At 45.2% G+C, this 21,508-nt stretch overlaps 3 protein-coding genes and 1 long non-coding RNA gene across 26 annotated transcripts in view; 2 read left to right on the plus strand and 2 right to left on the minus strand.

Moving 5' to 3' along the window:
- Positions 1-21,508, plus strand: part of LOC130537196 (ribonuclease inhibitor-like) — a 267,517-nt gene that overhangs the window by 164,563 nt on the left and 81,446 nt on the right. The window lies entirely within an intron of this gene.
- LOC130537206 (uncharacterized) lies at positions 4,547-6,121 on the plus strand. The gene is made up of 3 exons (XM_057053812.1): positions 4,547-5,503; positions 5,603-5,818; positions 5,895-6,121. The coding sequence occupies exons 1-3, from the start codon at positions 5,160-5,162 to the stop codon at positions 5,962-5,964; spliced, it is 630 nt and encodes a 209-aa protein (XP_056909792.1). The 5' UTR covers positions 4,547-5,159; the 3' UTR covers positions 5,965-6,121.
- LOC130537210 (uncharacterized) lies at positions 6,097-14,457 on the minus strand. 3 transcript variants are annotated; one of them, XR_008953573.1, is made up of 5 exons: positions 13,643-14,457; positions 9,390-9,497; positions 6,952-9,112; positions 6,773-6,849; positions 6,097-6,696 (listed from the first exon to the last, which is right to left on the minus strand). It is a non-coding gene; the product is annotated as an uncharacterized LOC130537210 (long non-coding RNA). The 3 variants fall into 3 exon arrangements; XR_008953572.1 differs by having other exon boundaries at positions 6,773-9,112; XR_008953574.1 differs by lacking the exon at positions 13,643-14,457 and adding an exon at positions 9,670-10,250 and having other exon boundaries at positions 6,773-9,112.
- Positions 16,687-21,430, minus strand: acat1 (acetyl-CoA acetyltransferase 1). The gene is made up of 12 exons (XM_057053808.1): positions 21,298-21,430; positions 20,955-21,002; positions 20,771-20,888; positions 20,595-20,690; positions 20,267-20,367; positions 19,698-19,841; positions 19,031-19,181; positions 18,867-18,962; positions 18,685-18,798; positions 18,398-18,462; positions 17,656-17,813; positions 16,687-16,915 (listed from the first exon to the last, which is right to left on the minus strand). The coding sequence occupies exons 1-12, from the start codon at positions 21,364-21,366 to the stop codon at positions 16,795-16,797; spliced, it is 1,281 nt and encodes a 426-aa protein (XP_056909788.1). The 5' UTR covers positions 21,367-21,430; the 3' UTR covers positions 16,687-16,794.

Consider the following 21,508-nt stretch of genomic DNA (forward strand, 5'->3'; position numbering starts at 1 on the left):
TTCAATAAATGTGTCGAAACTCACAGTTTTACTTCCATCGTCATTTTTTACTGTATGTTTCAGAATGCACCTAACAATACGGTGCGCCTTGTATGTTTTAAACACAGAAATAGCACCCATAACTGAGACTGCGCCTTTTAATACAGTGCGCCTTATGGTCGGGAAAATACGGGACTACAGATGCAGTATTTGCTTTGAGGATGTTGATAGAGAAAGTCAGAGGGAGCTGCATTGTGACTGTCGATCTGGAGAAAATTGTCAGGTGTGATTTGTGATAGACGAGTTCCAGCTAAAATAAAAGGGAAAGGTGTACAAAACTGTGGTGAGACCACCGATGTTGGGTGGTCTAGAGACAGTGGCACTGAGGAAAGACAGGAGGCAGAGAAGAAGATACTGAGGCTCTCTTTGGAAGTGAGGATGGATAGGATCAGGAATAAGTACATCAGAGGGACAGCACATGTCAGAGGCTTTGGAGATAAAGTCAGAGAGGCCAGACTGAGATGGTTTGGACATGTCCAGAGGAGAGATACTGAATTTATTGGTAGAACGATGCTGAGATTCAAACTGCCAGGCAGGAGGCCTAGAGGAAGACCAAAGAGGAGGTTTATAGATGTAGTGAAAGAGGACAGGAAGGTAATTGGTCTGAGTGAAGAGGATGCAGAAGGTAGGGTTAGATGGAGACAACTGATTTGCTGTGGCGACCCCTTAAAGGAAAAGCCAAAAGATTTTTGATTTTTACAAAAACATTTTATTCACAATTTCACAGGGACACAAAAAACCCTTTTTAAAAATAATAAATAAATAAAAGCAGCAATACAATCACTCCTGGAGGAAATGTAAAAAACTCAAAGATAAAAGCGTTCGAGGCAACGACTCCATGTAACATTCGCCACTGGAGGTTGCCGGCGCTTATTTTCAGGGGTGGTTTGTACCGTAGTGTCAATCTCCCACGGAGCGGAGTGCAATGTAGACTGTAGACTGGGGGCGGTCCTGGCTCGCGATTGGCCCGGAGTCTACACTTGTGGGCAGAGTGTAGACAGCCTGGCCCTCTGATTGGTCCGGAGTCTACACCTACGAAGCGAGGTGTAGACGGGGAAGCCTTCCGATTGGTCCCGAAGGCGGAAGGCGGGCCCCCGATCATCCGAGCCCAATAAGAGGGCCGCGCGTAAGCGCGTCTGGAATCGACCTGCGAAAATTTGAATTGAGGTAAGTCAGCCCGTCTTTCCTTTCATATTTGCGTGCTTTTTGCGTGCTTGGAAGCATATCTTTGCAATTGTACCTGTAAATGTGCTCAAAAGCTAACTTTTGCCGTGAAAAAACAACTTTCTGCTAGCGGGATAGTGTCGCTAATCCCATCTATAGACATTGTGTTATTGAGGTGCCTCCATGCTCGAATTGCTTGTTTGCCTTCTTTGTTTCCGAATTAAATGTTTACGTTCAATGTTGTGACCTACATGCCTATTGAGTATTACAAACAAAAGAATGTCCATGAGTGTGCAGGGACAATACAGCCGAGAAAGGTGGGAAGTGGGAGGACAATACAGCCTTGTCAGGTGGGAAGTGGGGGGGACAATACAGCCAAGAAAGGTGAGGGCAGCCAGATGTGGGCAGCAAGTACCTGGGAAGTGCCTTGCTTGGTGGCAGTAGTAATCTCTGGGTTAGTTGTTTGCTTGCACGTGACACTTTGCTTTGGTTGTTTTTTTCAGATAAACCTTCTGCAATGGACCCATTAATGCCATCGCTGTGTATTCTGGACACGAGTGTGCCACAGGATAGGCAGCAGTGCGTTCTGAAGGCCTCAAAAGAGGCACGGGACCAGTCGAAACCACATCAGCCCACTGATGCTCAGTTGACTCCCTCTACTTGGACAAATGTGGCATTAAAGACATAATCTTTTGTCTTCAGCTAAAAGGAGATGTCGCCTGGTCACCCAAAATCCCTCAGAGGTGCAGTGGATGGGTCAGCTAATTCTGACTTTTGGCAAATACCGAGGCAAAAGCTTCCAGTGGCTGGTGAAAAACAATGTTGGCAACATTAAATAGTAAGTGTGCTGTTCTAAACAAAATAAATCTTTGCTCAGTCTTGTCCCGTTAAGTGATTCATAATTAAATGTGATATTTCAGTATCGTCGTTAAAGAGAAGCAGCGGCCAGAGAGAGGACCGATAAATGATGAGTGGGTCAAGGATTACCTCCAGTTCTTCCCGCAAGTCTCCTGCCACCTGGAGATGTGTGTGGACAGAGCCATTTATGGACAGGGTGAAATGTAATTGTTAATATTATGCACAAGCTTTTCAGAACGCAGTGAGGACTGAAGCTACATTTTAGATGAGTTATGTTTACGTTGGCCTTTTTCTCCCACATTTCACTAAAGCTGCAGCAGAAAAGGTCAAAAGACCTGGAAACGGAGTTGGCCAGCTTCTGCACACAAGTCCGTCAGACGCACCACTCCATCGTCGACGGCAAGATCGCCGTCTGATCCACACATCGAGGTGACTCTTTGCTCCATATCCTGGGGACGCCACATTAAAGTGTGCCAATACGAAAACTTACACTAAAATGCATCCTTTCAGGACAAACATGGAAAGATGAAGTGGAGGAAGGTCCTGAAGGATGACAGGATGTGGTTTCATCCTGTGGTTTCAGACATACTGTCCAAACAGCAAAATGTCATGATCTCCAGGACTTGAAGGCCAGACTTCTTTTGAAGGCCAGACACTTTTGCAGGGCTGTGGACATTCTTTTGGGACCTCATTTCCAGGTGTAAGCAAAGAAAATTGGAGTGTTTTATTGACTGCACTTGACAATAAATGCTTCTTTGTACTTGACAATAAGTTAAAAAAATAAAATAAGGCTGTCGACAGGTCATGGCCACAGCCTTTTCATTTTTATTTTGTAGCACTCATTGGGAAATTAAGTGTTCTTGCTCTTCAGTGTCACCTGGGTGGGGCCACCTCTCTTTAATCACAGTCAGTGCTTTATTCATTTCCAAACATAGGACGCCTCCATTTCCAAGACACCTGGCAAAGTCTTCTGGGCCACCACAATGTAGGAACCTGCAAGGGACCAATGACAGCATCATCACTGTTTTTCTTGCACGACAAATGTTATTCCTCAACTACAGCAAGCAACAACAGGCCCGGGCATGGTATTCTTTACCATCTTTTCAATTTCTGACTGCACCTAATGGCACAAATAACATCACTTGTGTGTTCAAATACTACTACACCCACAGACCGTCAACGCTTTGCCCTGCATTCATTTTTTCCATCCAGCAGATGGCTCAATAGCTTGATGGCTTAGATTTCAATGAAAGATTTTGACAGATATTTATAACCATTTGGGACATTTGACATGCCAAGAACAGTTAGGCACTTTATGCTCGCGATTCCCTGTAAAAAAACTTGACTTTGCCACAATTTGTCTACACTTGTCTACACTTTGTTTTGCATGTCGTACGGCTTCATCTTTTCCCAGCATGTCATTCCGCACACTAGCACTTTTGTTGGACAGTCCCCTCCTGTTTAGCACCTTTACACAGTTCCTGTACAGGATTTTCTTTTCTACTACGTGTAGGGCGAATGTCTTTGGTGCCCTAAGGAGAGGACTGTCCAAATCCCCAAAATGGGCAACCAGTTTGTTCTCTGGAAAGAAATCTCCATAGTCTCATTCATTCCCCCGGCCGTAGTCCATGAGAAGGCTCCTCTACCGTTAAAGTTGCAGCACTCTTTTAGCTATCTGGAAGGAGTGGATGTCTAATAGGGAGCCCACGGCCTCAAAGCCCCTTACTTCTGGCCCTGCAGCTGCCACTAAGTGCCAAGAACCACGGTCCGGGCCCGGCACAGCACTGCCATCAGTCCACATGTGGGACATGATGACATCGAGACATCCAGCCTGGCCCCGTGAACTACGGGCTCCTTTAGCAGCCAGAAGAGAGAGTCAGAGCTTTTCCTTGGCTTACCGTGTTTCCACGATCATAAAGCGCACCGTTACCATAAAAGGTGCAGTCCCAGGTGCTATTTCTGTATTTAACACACACATAAGACGCATCGGATTATAGGGTGCGGGCATGGTAAAACATACCGCTAGCTTAAAACATGCATGCATGGGTGTATTTAGCAAAGTACTGACGTTATTTTTTGATCAATCCTCATTCACAAATCCATCAAAGTTCTTATCTTCTGTATCCGAAATGAATCCGAAATGGCTTTTACGAAAGCCAGCAAGCTGAAAAGCATTTACAGATTTTGCAACTCAGTGCACACATGAGGCACACCGCATTATAAGGCGCCCCATCCATTTTGGAGAAAATTTAAGACTTTTAAGTGCGCATTATTACGGTGGCAGAGAGGTGCAAAACACTTTTACAAGCGGATGAAACAAATTTACAAATAACTTTTTCTACCGGAAAGGGAATTACCGACCCTTGGTACGATTGGGCCAATGGATGCGTTCCATCGGTACAGTTGGTAATACCCTTTCCGGCAGAAAAGGAGCCGGCACAAAACAAATTTACAAGTTACTTTTCAGCCGGAAAGGTAATATTACCAAATAACTTTTTCTACCGGAAAGGGAATTACCATCATTTGAATCGAAAGCGGGTAAGGACTTCATCGTGACGCAGGATGGATGACATGCAAGTGGCCTTTTGCCCGTTTTGTGGCAAACATTTGAGCAGATTGACGCCGGTTTGTTGTTTCTGTGGTCGGTCTTTGGCGTTTTTAAATGCCGCAGCCCAGACTGAAGAACCAGCCGTACCGGGGACGTCAAGGGACGGACCAGATCTGCTTCAGCAGTGCATAAAGTACTTTCATGAGGGCCACTCTTACGATGTAATTGACATGATATCAAGTTTACATGGTGTGCACATCAGCTTGAGGTCGCTTAAAAGCAAACTGAATGCAGCCGGATTATATCGCAGAAAGGATTCCTCCTCTACAAACGCCATCATTAGGGCCATCCGACTGGAACTTCGTGGACCTGGACAGCTGTTTGGCTACCGTACGATGTGGCAAGTACTCAAACAAAAGTACAATCTGTGAGTGAAGAGGGATCGCGTGATGAATTTGCTCCAGGAGCTCAATCCTCGCGGGTGCGAGAGGAGAGCACGGAGAAGGTTTGTCAGAAGAACCTACCACTCCATGGGACCGAACTACTGTATATGTGGCACGCGGATGGTTATGATAAACTTAAGCCATTTGGTTTTGCTCTTTCCGGCTGTATTGATGGATTTTCACGCAAAGTGTTTTGGGTCACATGGGGGCCTTCAAATAATGACCCAAGTGTGATCGGCCACTATTTTCTGTCATGCGTGCGAAACCTCTCTCTCATTCCCATGAGATTGAGGACTGATAGCTGCACGGAGAACGGAATCATGGCTGCAATTCAGTGCACCCTACGCCACCACCACAGAGACTACTACTCTGGAGCGTCCAGCCACATGTATGGCTCATCCACAAATAACCAGAGGATTGAGTCCTGGTGGTCCATATTCAGAAAGCGGAGGTAAATGGCCTTCATCAAGTCATTTACCTTTTACTTCATTCATTCAGTTATACAGATGTATATGCTTAAAATTATCATTTATTTTACCAATTTCCATAGGAGTCAGTTCTGGATGGAGCTATTTGCAGACCTTAGAGACGCCGGATACTTCAATGGGAGTCATGAGCATCAGTGTCTACTGAGATACTGCTTTGGTGATGTCATTCAGGACTTGGATGAGTGTGTTGGATTGTGGTACAGCCACAGGGTCCAGCCCTCCAAAACAGCATCATGTCCAGGAGGAGTGCCCAATGAGCTCTACTACTTACCACACCAGTAATATTTGATGGTAGATTGTCTGCATTTATTTTGTTTTTCAAATAAATGTAATAATATCTTCTGTGTAACATAGGTTGACTCTAGAGACTGTGGATTTCAAATCGAACAGACTCAACTGGATGCTTTTCCTGAGGCTCCCCTGACAAGAGCTCCATGTGGGGATGCAAACATGCAGGAGTACCTGGACTTGGCCATGCAGAGCAATCAGTTACAGAAGGCAGAGTACTGGCAGTCTGCAACTGAGCTGTATCTGAAACTAAAGGAAATTACTCAGCTATGATTGAAAAGACATTTATTAGAAAGGTGTAACTTGTACACAAAGTGTCTTAATTTGTCACCCGCAGAATCATTATTTTAAAGTGTGAAATATGAATAAACATAATGGGTAGTAATGAGCATGGATTTCCTTTTTTTTTTTAATAGATAAAATCGGGAACTACTGTTTCATGAACAGAACACACTTTCAGAATGATGACCCCCCCCCCCCCCCCAAATGAAACAAAAAACAAAACAGCCTCTTATTTTAACATCATTGAAAAACACTGGTGCACCTAAAGGTGCAGTTGCAAATGACAACGGCATAACAGCAGAACAATAAACATTTTTAGAGTCCAAGCTCCAGGGGTCATCCAATATGGCTCATAAACAGCCAAATCCTGGACTATTTTGAATTCCAAAGTCCATTTGTGCCTTAAACACACTGTAGGAATCCAGGAGTGGTAATTTTAACAAGTTTGAACAAGTATTTGACATTGGGAAAGGAGAGCCATCCAAGAACTCTATTTTTGGCAACGGTTCCAACCCAGAAGGAGGAAGTGATGTCAGCCCTGTGGCAAACATCAAAAAGTCTTCCACAGACACAGCAGCCTCGCCTTCTGCAAAGAAAAAATGTTCAGGTAGATATACATGGTAATGTGCTTTTCCAAGTAGTTATAAAAAAACAAAACAAACCTTCACAGTCAAGGAGATAGTCTGCCCAGTACGCCAAAATTACACTTTCTTTTTGTCTCCTGTTGCTCCCTGCAGGGCTGACGAGGGTTAGGGTTATGAGACATTTCAAGCAAATTTCATTTTTTGGGGGGGGGGGGGGGTGGAACGACAAAAAACATGAGTTGCGGTCAATAACATACCATCTGGCGAGGATTGAGCTCCTGGAGCAAATTCATCACGCGATCCCTCTTCACTCGCAGATTGTACTTTTGTTTGAGTACTTGCCACATCGTACGGTAGCCAAACAGCTGTCCAGGTCCACGAAGTTCCAGTCGGATGGCCCTAATGATGGCGTTTGTAGAGGAGGAATCCTTTCTGCGATATAATCCGGCTGCATTCAGTTTGCTTTTAAGCGACCTCAAGCTGATGTGCACACCGTGTAAACTTGACATCATGTCCACGATTACATCGTAAGAGTGGCCCTCATGAAAGTACTTTATGCACTGCTGAAGCAGATCTGGTCCGTCCCCTGACGTCCCCGGTACGGCTGGTTCTTCAGTCTGGGCTGCGGCATTTAAAAATGCCAAAGACCGACCACAGAAACAACAAACCGGCGTCAATCTGCTCAAATGTTTGCCACAAAACGGGCAAAAGGCCACTTGCATGTCGTCCATCCTGCGTCACGATGAAGTCCTTACCCGCTTTCGATTCAAATGATGGTAATTCCCATTCTGGTAGAAAAAGTTATTTGGTAATATTACCTTTCCGGCTGAAAAGTAACTTGTAAATTTGTTTTGTGCCGGCTCCTTTTCTGCCGAAAAGGGTATTACCAACTGTACCGACGGAACGCATCCATTGGCCCAACCGTACCAAGGGTCGGTAATTCCCTTTCCGGTAGAAAAAGTTATTTGTAAATTTGTTTCAGCCGCTTGTAAAAGTGTTTTGTCATTTGTAAATTTGTTTCAGCCGCTTGTAAAAGTGTTTTGCACCTCTCGGCCACCGTACCTTATGGTCACGAAAATACAGTACATTTAAAAAGGGCCCATGCCTTAAGAACACTTTGATAAAAAAAAGGAGGCAGCCAATTTCATTTTTACAAATTTAAAGTCAGTTAAAAACAGAGCAGTCTCATCTAAGAAAGAAGACACCAGTCCATTCTTACATGGATCATAGCTGTGATGATTAAAGTTGACTATTTTGGATGAATATATGAGGAGTCATAGGTAAAACATTAACACACACACACACACACAGGGCCTTAACCTTTAGCAAGTTCAGAATTTTAACTTTAGCATTTTTTTAACCGTTCAGGCTAGTAAAAAGAAGTTTGGAGCTCTGGACGCGCTCTGTGAGGGAGAGGAGCCTTCTTCTGCGATACGGCAGAGGAGGAATTGAGCCTGACCCCAAGGATGCCTTCCCTGACCTCCAGCTAAGCCCTGGGTCTGAGGAGTTCAGCGACCCTCTCCTCAAGGTCTGCCACAAGGCTAAATTGGGCCTTCATGGCACAGCAAACAGCTTTTTTTATTAAACATTGTAAAGACAATTAATGGTCTGGGCCTGCTCAACAGAGCTGCCACTGTGTGGGCGGACAGAGTCCACAGTGGAGGACTCTGTACAAACCCCCCCATAAAAAGACTGGAGACCTTCAGCAGAGGACCCTGCGTGGTGCCATCACCACCAATGCTTTTATATCCGTTTTAAACCGCACTGTCTGCAACGTGTTTCCGTTCTGTGGTCTGTCAGATGGTTTTTCATGTTTTTACAGACCGCAGCAGACTCCCAGGGGTTTTTAGCATTTTCACAGAGCTTTTCTAACTTTTTTAACGTCATGTCCTGTGCTCCAGGTTTTATTGTTGGGATCGCACAAAAAAAACGCACAAAGTTTCAGGTACTCAATTTCTTTTAATTGGAGAGGCCAAACTGGTGATCCACCTGACAGGCAGGGACAGGATATGGGACGGGGACCTGTGTGACCTGGTGGCCATATGGAAGCAGAACATTAGAGCCAGACTGAGGCTGGAGTTGTGCTTCTACAAGGCCGCAAATAACCTAGAAGGGTTACAGCAACTGTGGGGACATGAAGGTGTCAAATAAAATAGTGGCTGGAATTGAGTTGACTTTTGCATCCTCTGTGCCAAGCCTGGTTGAGCTCAGGCAGATCACAATAACTCGACAGTTGAAAACCACGCAGACAGCTTGGTCGGGAAGATTGTAGGTCGACTAAAAAGCTGTAGATGCAAGGGAGACTGGAGTGTCAGTGAGGTCAAGCAGCTCGAAAAGGAGAGGACCACTGCAAAAAGCTGCTTCACCAGGCAAGTCAACTTCATCAGTAAGGGAGCAGGCAGAATGGTAGAAGAAGAGCTGCGGGAGGAATTTGATAAGCTCTCAGACTGTCTAAGGAAAGTAGTCAAAACAAATGATGAATACAGGACTACATTATTGGCTGAGGCAACAAAAGAGGAGCGCCTTGGAGAAGCGCTGGAAGGTGACATAGGAAAGACTTTGGATGAAGCAGAAACAAGGTTTAAACAGGTGAGCTGCATTTTCCAGACAAACCTCTGGTCAAGGTATGGTCACGACAAAATTACAGCTGCAGTCCTGGTGGCAAAGAAAAGTGCTGAGGAAGCAGGGAGCCTACCTGTGAAGAGGACCCAACTGGAGGGTTATGCGGTGCATTTGCACCTCTTGGAGAAGAGGATGATGGAAATCATCAAGACTCATGTTAGCATGGGAGTGGTGGATGGACCTGGGGGAAGACAAGAGACCTAGTTGGCAGAGTGAGCTATCTTAAAGAAACCAACAGCAGACTTTAATTTAGGGCAGGTGAGTTTGCCACTGCACAAGGAATTGCAGAAGAAGCAAATGCTGCACAGCCTGCAAGTGGGATTGCTGGAATAGTGTGGATTCTGGTAACGTACTGCGTCACTTCCTGTCTTCTCAATCGTTCGTTGGTTGCACTGTGCACGGTGTGTTGGATTCACTTTACGTAAACATGAATACTTGGGACATTCTAGTCACCTGATAACAACATTGAGAAACAACCCATATTAAACAAATACAGGGCTCCGCTGACTATTAGCATTAGCATGGCCTCACTGTCTGTTTCACCCAGTGTCTTTGTCTGTTCAGCGTGTGAAATGTTTAGTTGTTCCTCTGCCTCCTTTAATGAAGGTGCAGAAAGTGTAGTTTATTTACGGCTATGGAGGCGAGACTTAGCGAGCTTCAGACGCGGTTCCGCAGCTTGGAGTTAGCAGGAGTTGGGTCAGGTAGCCAGGAGAAGCTAGCTGCTGCGGAGCCGCCTAGCGTAGCTTCAGCTAGCCGTCCCCCGGCAGCAGCCGGCTAGCTAGGGCGGCTGGGTGACGGTTCGCAGGAAGCGTAGCCCAAAACAAAGGCCCACGGTGCACCAACAACCGCTTCCCGTGCCTAATCGTTTTTCCCCACTCGGCGACACACCCGCTGAGAAACCGACCCTGGTAATTGGCGACTCTGTTTTGCGCCACGTGAAGCCGACTCCAGCGACCATAGTTAGGTGCATTCCGGGGGCCAGAGCAGGCGACATAGAAGCAAATTTACGGCTGCTGGCGAGCCGTAATCGTAAATTTGGTAAAGTTATTATTCACGTCGGAGCCAACGACACCCGGCTTCGTCAGTCGGAGGTCACTAAAATTAACTTGGAGTCGGTGTGTAACTACGCAAAAACGATGTGGGACTCCGTAGCATTCTCTGGTCCCCTCCCCAATCTGGCCAGCGATGAGATGTTTAGCCGCATGTCATCGCTTCGTCGCTGGCTGTCACGGTGGTGCCCCGAAAACCAGGTGGCCTTTATAGACAATTGGAGCACTTTTTGGGGAAAACCTGGTCTGATTAGGAGAGACGGTGTCCATCCCACACGAGATGGTGCTTCTCTCATTTCTAGTAATCTGGCTAATTTTATTAGACCCAAAGTGACCTGACAATCCAGGGTCCAGACCAGGATGCAGAGTTGTAGTCTTACACACCTCTCTGCTGTTTCCATAGAACCCTCATCCACCAACAATAACATTTAACACTATAGAGGTAGTCTCTGTTCCACGGTTAAAAGTTCACCAAGCACTTGGGGTGAAAAGGTCGAATAGAAGAAGCCATTAAACTGTTCAAAGAATCTGTAGAGCTTGGACAAATCAATTTCAACAGAAGCATCACACCAGCTGACTGGAGAGGGAAGCCTGGTGGAATCACCCTCTCAGACAGAGTAATAGAACCTATGGAGCAGTCATGTACCTGAGATGGAACATAGAGGGGCGAGTTGACTTCCGCTTCGTGGAAGCAAAAGCCAAAAGTGACTCCACTGGCTCAGAAAGGAGAAGGGATAAAAAGGTGAAATTTGTGGACCAGTCTTTGCAGCCTGGCTCAGGAAGTATTTTAAGAGACATGGAAGATTAGAAGTGGAATAATGGTTCCATCTAGTGGACAACCCAAGTCTTGGGTGCCATCCAAAGAGATAATTGTGGATACCAAACCTTTGCAAATTGTGTGGGTGAGATCCAAGACTGGTGGTTGATTCCTGGAGAACTGAACATTGCTAACATAATGACACAAGGCACAGCAAAAGGAGCTGAAGGATCCAAGAAAATCTCTCAAGGTTCAGGGAGAAACACGACTGAAACACTCATATAAATACACTCATGCACACGACCGAATCACACTCATAGAAACACTCTCATTCACAATAATGAATCACACTCATGTAAACAGACTCTCACACACTACTGAATCACACTCACACAATCACGCCCTACTGAATCTCACACTCACACACACACACTACTGAATCTCACACTCACAAACACACACACACACACACACACACACACTACTGAATCTCACACTAACACACACACACACACACAACACACACACTACTGAATCTCACACTCACACACACACACACACACACACTACTGAATCTCACACACACACACACACACACACACACACACTATTGAATAACACTCAAATAAACACTCTAATACACACTTTTAAATCACACTCATGAAAACACTAATACACACGACTAAAAGACACTCATATAATCACACACTCATAAACACTACTGAATCACACTAAAATAAACACACTCATACACACTACTGAATTACACTCATATAAACACTCTCATAGACAATTCTTAATCACACTCATGTAAACAGACTCATATACACTACTGAATCACACTCATACACACTACTGAATAACACTCATGTAAACACTTTCATACACACTACTGAATCACTCATATAAACACACTCATACACACGACTGAATCACACTCATACACACTACTGAATCACACTCATACACACTACTGAATCACACTCATACACACTACTGAATCACACTCATACACACTACTGAATCACACTCATATACACTACTGAATCACACTCATAAAAAAATTCATACACACAAGTGAATCACACTCATACACACAAGTGAATCACACTCATATAAACACACTCATACACACTACTGAATCACACTCATAGAAACACACTCATACACACTAATGAATCACACTGATATAATCACACATTCATACACACTACTGAAAGACAGTCATATAAACACTCTCATACACACTACTGAATCACACTCATATACTCACACACTCATAGACACTAGTGAATCACTCATATAAACACACTCATACACACGACTGAATCACACTCATACACACTACTGAATCACACTCATATACACTACTGAATCACACTCATAAAAAAACTCATACACACAAGTGAATCACACTCATACACGCAAGTGAATCACACTCATACACACAAGTGAATCACACTCATACACACGGCCGAATCACACTCATATAAACACTCTCATACACACGGCCGAATCACACCCATATAAACACTCTCATACACACGGCCGAATCACACTCATATAAACACTCTCATACACACGGCCGAATCACACTCATATAACACTCTCATACACAAGGCCGAATCACACTCATATAAACACTCTCATACACACGACCGAATCACACTCATATAAACACACTCATACACACGACCGAATCACACTCATATAAACACTCTCATACACACGACCGAATCACACTCATATAAACACTACTGAATCACACTCATAAACACTCTCATACACATGACTGAATCACACTCATAAACACACTCAGTGTTCCGTTTTCCCCACGGAAAGGGTAACTTGGTGTTTAAACTATAAGGACATTACTCTTTTCAATTTTTCCACTTTTGTTATTTTTATTTCCAAAGTGCAGTGAGCAGGTAATAAACCTGAAATCAAGACATGCAAGGTTTCACTCATGTCCATTATAAGTACAACTTTCCAGTATTTACATACACATTGCATCATATTCAAATATCAAACATCAAATATCAGCAGCAAATGAAATCTTGAAACACATTAATAACATTCAAAGTAGCAAATCCCAAGCATTTATACATGTCTCAAAGGCAAATCTGATATAGCCCAGCAGCAGCCCCAATAGCCTTTGTCTCGCCAAAGGAAATACAGCTGGACTACAGCTCCCAGAAACCACTGGGCAAACCAGGAAGTAGACATCCTTGCCACAAGCTGGCCAAACAATCAAACATTCCAAAGCAAGGGAAAAAGCAACCTGAACAAACATTTAAAGCTTCAGAAAGACAGTCAAACACCAAATCCATCTCCGTTAACAACATCACAATATCAATATTTAAGTTTAGGAGCATGGAGACAATGAAAGTTCTAAAAGTATACCAAACAAACCCAAGACTTATCATTAGCTTTACCAAGTAGACCCAACAGCACAGCAGTAGCCTACATGACAGCAGATGACAAAGCCAGCAGAAAAGTAAGAAACCCAATAAAACTCACCAAGCAGCCGGACACCAGGTGAGAATGCGGACAGGTAACCAATACAACTGAAATCTCCCGCTTCCTTGTCAACCAGTCAAAAGGGTCACATGGGCACAAAGTGCAGACACTACTTAAAGTGACAGTGCTCATTAAACTAGCCTAGCGACCAAGGACGTATCGGCCTTTTAGTCAATGAAACCATTTTATCCCTTAGAGAGAAATAATTAAAAAGAAATTAAAGAGAAGAATTAAAGAAATAATTAAGGAAAAAGAAAGATGAAATTGGACAATTCCACAAAACACAACACTCATACACACTACTGAATCACATTCATTTAAGATGCCTGTGTAGATTCTGAATCATCCAAGGTAGTTTTCTCTGTCAACTGGACTGGGTTTCTTCTCTTGAAGATGTTTCGCCTTCTATCCAGAAGTCTTCTTCAGTTCAGAAGTGAAGAAGCCTTCTGAACTACTACTGAATCACACTCATATAAACACACTCATACACACTAATGAATCACACTTATATAAACACACTCATACACACTACTGAATCACACTCATATAAACACACTCATACACACTACTGAATCACACTCATAGAAACACACTCATACACACTAATGAATCACACTCATATAAACACTCTTATACACACTACTGAATCACACTCATATAAACATTCTCATACACACTAATGAATCACACTCATAGAAACACACTCATACACACTAATGAATCACACTCATAGAAACACACTCATACACACTAATGAATCACACTCATATAAACACTCTTATACACACTACTGAATCACACTCATATAACATTCTCATACACACTAATGAATCACACTTATATAAACACACTCATACACACTACTGAATCACTCATATAATCACACACTCATACACACTACTGAATTACACTCATATAAACACACTCATACACACTAATGAATCACACTCATATAAACACACTCATACACACTAATGAATCACACTCATATAAACACTCATACACACTACTGAATCACACTCATGTAAACACACTCATACACACTAATGAATCACACTCATATAAACACACTCATACACACTACTGAATCACACTCATGTAAACAGACTCATATACACTACTGAATCACACTCATGTAAACACTTTCATACACACTACTGAATCACTCATATAAACACACTCATACACACGACTGAATCACACTCATACACACTACTGAATCACACTCACACACTCATACACATGGCCGAATCACACTCATATAAACACTCTCATACACACGGCCGAATCACACCCATATAAACACTCTCATACACACGGCCGAATCACACTCATATAATCACACTCATACTCACTACTGAATCACACTCATATACTCACACACTAATACACACTTCTGAAACACACTCATAAAACCCTCTCATACACACTACTGAATCACACTCATATAAACACACTCATACTCACTACTGAATCACACTCATATAAACACACTCATACTCACTACTGAATCACACTCATATACTCACACACTAATACACACTACTGAATTGCACTCATATAAACACTCTCATACACAGTACTGAATTACACTCATAGAAACACTCTCATACACACTACTGAAACATTACTGAAATACTTTTCCACACTACTATTGGAATGTTATTCCACTGTAATGTAAGTATTTTTCCTTTTTCTTTCTGCCGTTCTATCCATATTTTCATGCCCTTTAATTTGTCCTTGGTAGGTTTGAGCTAATTATTGCATTTTAATCACTGTTATTTAATATAGTTGTCCTTTTTAAAAGAATCACTGACCAGACTTTTCCATATCCTAAGGCAAAACACCCTGAAACATCGGCTCTGTTCTTCATAAATCAACTTGGAATTTCACTAATTTGGAGCCTTTTCCTGAATTTTGGAATTCTTTGCTATTTATGGCCTGAGCACACACTGGCAATGAGGCACTATTGGATTTCAAATGTTTGGCTTTTCTTTTTTTTTTCTCCAATAAATTACATCTGAAACAGCCCGACGCTGCTTGAAAACACTTCAAATTGCTTCTCGCCAAGGTCAGGTGTGACATTATTTATCTTCTGGGGACCAGGTTCGGATATCCAAAAATCTCCTTTACACCACCTATATAATTCATTGCCTTTATTTATACTTGTTTATGCCAACGATCCTTCTTCCCCCCCAAAATAGCTCAAAACAAGGCAGACTCTGAAAACAATTGGTTTCTAGTCAGGTCGGAGGCATCCCATATGTTCAGGGATGTAAAGGGCAACGCTGTTGGGAGACAGTGTGGTTGTCATGAAGGAACCCATGAAGACACTATGAAATGAAGCACCACAAGCATCTAGACACTAAACAAAGGCACCAGAAGGTAGAAGAGACAGGAAAGTCTGTTGTCACAGGAGGCTTTGTTCAAAAAAGCTCAATCCCAAAGCAAAGCTGCTGTTCAGGCCAGCAGGATCAGCCAAACCAAGGGAGAATTTGCCAAAAACTGCATGGTGAAAGTTTGTGATGGGGTATGCTTAGAATAATGCTACGCAGCTTTAAATGTGAGCCCAAACCCAAATAACATTCTTGAACCTCGTGGTGGGTCCAAACCCAAAGTAAGTCGACTCAAACACAAGTCGCCTCCAGTCCCTGAACGCTCACCGAGCCAGCTGAACCTCTCCGGACTTGGGATGACGCCTTTTGCCCCATCGGCTCCCAGACCGTCAGTTTTTGTCCCCAGCGATGGAATCTATCGTGGACACATCATGTGTTTTCACCAGAGGTTGAGATTGCGCAGCTTTGAGGAGGTCGTGATCAGTGTTCAGCCGTTCTTCTTCCCCTCGGTTGGACTTCAAGTGTTACTTTTCCCTGCAAATGTCATTTTCCACCAGGTTCCACGTGGATGCTCTTATTTATGTGGCTGCACTGCAGTTCTGCTTTGTGGATGTGGAGGCCGACTGTCCGCTGCTCTTCTGGACAGGTTCTCTCCTGTAGCGACACATGTTGCTGCCATGTATCATGAAGACAAGGAAGAGCTGAAGCTTTAGAACAAAAGGCTTTTATTGAAGCTCATTCATGTTTCTACAGGAGTGTTCTCAGCATCTCCAAAAGCCCTTCTGATGAAACTACCGCAGCCGTTCTGAGTCCCGATCAAAGTCTCTGGATCAGCACAGCGGAGGCTCCACCCCCCCCGTTGCAGATGGCTGCCAGTCCGTACTGGCCGGCCTCCAGGTTGTGGACCATGTGACCTACAATTCTTGTCCCCGACATCCTGACAGGAGAAATCCAGACTTTATTCATCCATTTCTGCTTTTTTGAACTGGCTGTTTTGGTTACTCGGTGACCATTTCATGAATAATCCCAGCAGATCCACAGTTTCTTACTGGGACAGTAATTCCAGTTTCTGGTGTGGATTTACTGTCCCAGTAACAAACTGGAACAACAAATCCACACCAGAAACTGGAATTCTGGGTGACATCATCAGGCTGAGGTTTTTACAAAACAGCATTTTCTTTCAAACTAAACCAATCTTTAAAGCCACCTTCTCCATCCAACTACACTGATCTCAACGATAATGGCACCAGTTAAATGCAGACATTTGTAGCCCCTCTCGTCTTCCAGAGCCTGGAGGTCAGTGACGACTGGAGCATCAGTTCCCACGAAACAAACATTGAACTTTTTAGGCTTTCAGATGCAGTTTCCTAAAGATCCAAGTCAGAAACTAAGATCCAGTCAACCCCCGATGAAGAAGGGGCGCTCAGCTCATGTCTAAGGTTAATTAGCTTTGATTAAAACAATCGGCTGCCTCTCCAATGTTGCTCCACCAGAAAATAATCAGACAAGACAGCAGTGAAACAGTCACACGCTTGTTCTGAGTTGGAGAAGAAGTGGAAATATTTTAAATACTGTCCAAATGGTTCGGATTGGTGAGAGAACACTGGACGGCAGAGCCCAAACAGCAGCTACTAAATGAATTCTAACTTCCTGAAGGAGACCTCGGAAGGTTCTTACCCGATGGGGTGTCCCAGGGACACAGCGCCGCCATTGATGTTGACCTTTGCAGGGTCAAGGTCCAACATCTTGACATTAGCCAGCACGACCACACTGAAGGCCTCGTTGATCTCCCACATAGCGATGTCTTCTTTCCTCAAGCCTGCTGAATCCAGGACCTTTTAGACAGAGAGCACACACACACACACACACACACACACACACACACACACACACAACACACACACACACACACCACACACACACACACACACACACACACACACAATGCTAAGCATGATTTAAAGACAAAGTGTATTTTCCTGTCCAAATGGTGTGAGAATTCATTTCAAAGATGTAGATAAAAGAACAATAGAAATATACCATTCTTATATCGAGAAAAGGAAATTAAACTAAGTACAAATGTAGAACAAAAGGCAGCAAGCAGGGAGCTGCACTACCAGCCGTCGACAGCAGATGGCGGTGTTGGCTACGCTGCCTGCAGGCGTTTTTATGGAAATTTTCATCTCTTTACTCTACTTAAAACTCAGCAAAATTAAATTATGAAGCACATTAAAATGTCCTGCTCACGAGATCACCTCGACAAATGTGTGTTGAGGCCAAAAAAGCCTCTAAAATCTGTCCAAATGAGCCTCTTCCAATCAGGTGTTGGAACAGAGGCCCCCGCTCCGATTGGCAGAAGCGTGGATCCACCTCCTGTCACGGTGAGAAGGTGCTCCTGAGGTCAGGCTGAGACTCTCACCTTTGGTACAGCGTACGCAGGAGCAATCGGGAAATCAACGGGTGCAACCGCAGCATCGGCAAAAGCTGTAAAACAGAAGAGGAATCAATCAGTGAAGCACCGATCGCCGCCTGTAGAGACGTCTGGAGAAGATCTGCTGTCTCCAACACAACAGCCGATCTGGGGACGGAACATGACGTAGCACCAGGATCCAACTGAAACGCCTTTCCTCCAGCTCTGCCTCGACAGCCATGGACACCCTGGAGGGGGCGTGAGCTCCAGCACGCAACGTTAGCGCTGAAGCTTACAGACAATCCTGGCCAGCGGGCAGACACCCAGCCTCTTCAGGGCGTCGCCGGTCATCAACACCAGCGCAGCCGCTCCGTCGTTCAAGGTGCTGGCGTTGGCCGCCGTGACGGTGCCTGGACACACACAGGGGCAGCGGGTCCAAACAAGCTCCCTGTGAGCGGGACGGGATGTGCGCCATTACCATCCTCCTTCTGGAAAACGGGCTTGAGTTTGGGGACTTTGCTGAAGTCCACGCGCCTCCACTCTTCATCTTCAGACACAAGCACGTCAGCCTTGCCTGCGAGACAAGAGGACGATGATGGAGGGACGGCTGAGGCTCCGGCGCCTGGCTCCGGTGCTCCTCACCTCTCTGAGGAATGCTAACGGCTACAATCTCTTTGGCCAGGACTCCGGCCTGGTGTGCGGCTTTGCTGCGGCTGTATGAGCTGATGGCGAAGTCGTCCTGCTCTTCTCGGCTGATCTGGTTCTTCTTGGCCGTGTTCTCTGCACAGTTGCCCTGTTAAAGACAGTCAAGAGAAAGAAAAGCCCTTTTTCCCAAGATGCAATTCACTCCAGCGCTTCATTTTCAAGACCAAGCTCGTTCTGACGCACAAACGGCGACACAAAACTCTGTTGAACTCCCGCACACTCACACACGATGATGATGATGATGATGATGATGATGATGATGATGATGACACATGATGTCACTCTTTATAGAACATCTAGATCTGAAACACATTTCTAACATGACGCGTGCAGCTCAGTCTGCTGGGAGAGGGTTGTTGGTTCCAGCCCCAGCACGGACACAACATGGGAGGTGTTCTGGTAGAAGGAGGTGGCAGAATCATGGCACTGCTGAGGTGCCCTTGAGCAAGGTAACAGAGCCACAAATGCTCATATATGATGAGCTGGTGACCCATCCAGGGAGGACCTGCCTCTCCCATAAGGGATGATGGGTAATAATGTAATCATGACAACAACAACAACAGTAATAATCACCGTAATAGGCAGGCAGCGAACACATCTTTACCATGTGGAATTTGTTGTAAACGTCAGTGAGTCCATCTTTGACAATGAGATCTTCCATTTTCACTCCTCCATAGGCTGGACTCTCTCTGGACATGACATAGGGGACATTGGACATGCTCTCCATGCCACCTGCCACCATCACATCCTACACAGGACACACACACACACACACCACACACACACACACACACACACACACACACACACACTAGCTTAGCCTTCCAGCTATAGCTAAACTTTGTTTACCTGTTGGTTGAACAATGAAAATATAATAATGACATTTACCAGATGGAACAAATCAAAATCAATTCACTTGAATGATCAGCGTCCGTTACAGAAACCCAGAGCCTGACCCCAACAGGAAGAAACCTGGAGCAGGACCAGGCTCGTGGGGGCCATCCTGTCACTAGCGTCCTCTAAATGGACCAATTAGCACGACTTCATGTTGCTCTATTAAGAAATGTTCAGATCAGTAGCGCTGAGAGGTGACGTTAGCTGCTAGCAGAGTCCGGCATCCAGGGCCAGAGACGAGAGCCGGGACAGTGAAGGTGTGAGGAGAGCGGGACGTACCTGGTGACCACACATGAGGCTCTGCGCTGCCATCATGATGGCCTTCATCCCAGAGGCACACACTTTGTTAATAGTTGTTGCTGGAGTGGCGAGTGTTAAGCCTGAAAGATAAAGCACGGTGCGTTCTTTAGCGCTCAACAGGGGGGAGCTTCCAGATCAGGTCTGACTGAACTGGGCCCGTTCATCTCCTCACTGCTGGTCTACGAGCACCACTAAAGGGCCCTCTTCTGTTTCCTATCCTGGGCTGTGCTCTCATCAGTTCTGACTGTAAACATGGGACCGTTTCTTCTAGTTTTGTGTAGAGACATGAGCTTGTGGTGCGCCACACCTGCACCCAGCAGGGCCTGTCTGGTGGGGGCCTGGCCCTCTCCGGCCTGAAGCACGTTCCCCATGTAGACCTCCTTCACTTCTTCAGGAGCAATTCCTAAACACAACACCATGAAGCTGGAACATGTGCACGCCCAGAGAGACCCAGAGGTGCTTCAGCCAACCAGCTGCACATACCTGCTCTGTCGACGGCCCCTTTAATGGCCACCGAGCCCAGCCGGGGGGCCGGCACCGCGGCCAGGCTGCCCCGGAAAGACCCCATAGGGGTCCGGGCCGCGCTCACGATAAACACCTCCTGGAAGCACAAGTCCAGTTAAGGATACGCGCGAACTACTGGGACATTTCGGCTCCTCGGACTTACGTTGAGCGACGTGCGCGTGGAGTAACTTTTCGCGAGGTACCTGTAAACCTGCAAAGGCAAGAGAGACAGTGAGCTCGAACCCTCGTTTTGGGGTCCCCAAACGCAGCCCGTGCTCGCAGAACACGGCTAAAGGCTCGAATCCCCCCATTGACGCTGCGTCACACGTTGACCTGAGCATTTATGGCGCAGTTCTGGATCGTAGCTTTGACCCAGTCAAGGACGCTGCGCAGACAGAAACACTCGTCGCTGCTCTGCCCTCGGAGCCGGGCCCGGCCCGGCCCGGCCCAGTACGGGGGTCCACCCAAGAACACATCAAAGTTATGCTTACCCCACTGCTACTCACCAGGCCTTTACACTTCCGAACATGCATGGTGACTAAAGCACTGCTCGATGACATCGTGGACGACAACATTGGAGACACCAGGGACCGACTCGGGGCTGCTGAAGCATCAACCAATCAGCGAGAGCTGGATTTCAAACGTCATCGCTCACGCTGAACTCTGGGTATTGTAGTTCTACATGGTGCTAAACAAATTATACACGACATATGCCGT

The sequence above is a fragment of the Takifugu flavidus genome, chromosome 14 (genome assembly GCF_003711565.1).
Source record: "Takifugu flavidus isolate HTHZ2018 chromosome 14, ASM371156v2, whole genome shotgun sequence".
Classification (NCBI taxonomy): Eukaryota; Metazoa; Chordata; class Actinopteri; order Tetraodontiformes; family Tetraodontidae; genus Takifugu; species Takifugu flavidus.

Coding starts and splice junctions, on each gene's coding strand:
- LOC130537206 (XM_057053812.1), top strand. CDS start 5,160: ATGTGGCACGCGGATGGTTATGATAAACTTAAGCCATTTGGTTTTGCT. Junction 5,504..5,602: donor TCCATATTCAGAAAGCGGAG/GTAAATGGCCTT, acceptor CAATTTCCATAG/GAGTCAGTTCTGGATGGAGC. Junction 5,819..5,894: donor CTCTACTACTTACCACACCA/GTAATATTTGAT, acceptor TGTGTAACATAG/GTTGACTCTAGAGACTGTGG.
- acat1 (XM_057053808.1), bottom strand. CDS start 21,366: ATGTTGTCGTCCACGATGTCATCGAGCAGTGCTTTAGTCACCATGCAT. Junction 19,182..19,697: donor TTTACAACAAATTCCACATG/GTAAAGATGTGT, acceptor TGTCTTTAACAG/GGCAACTGTGCAGAGAACAC. Junction 16,916..17,655: donor TCCCTGGGACACCCCATCGG/GTAAGAACCTTC, acceptor TTCTCCTGTCAG/GATGTCGGGGACAAGAATTG.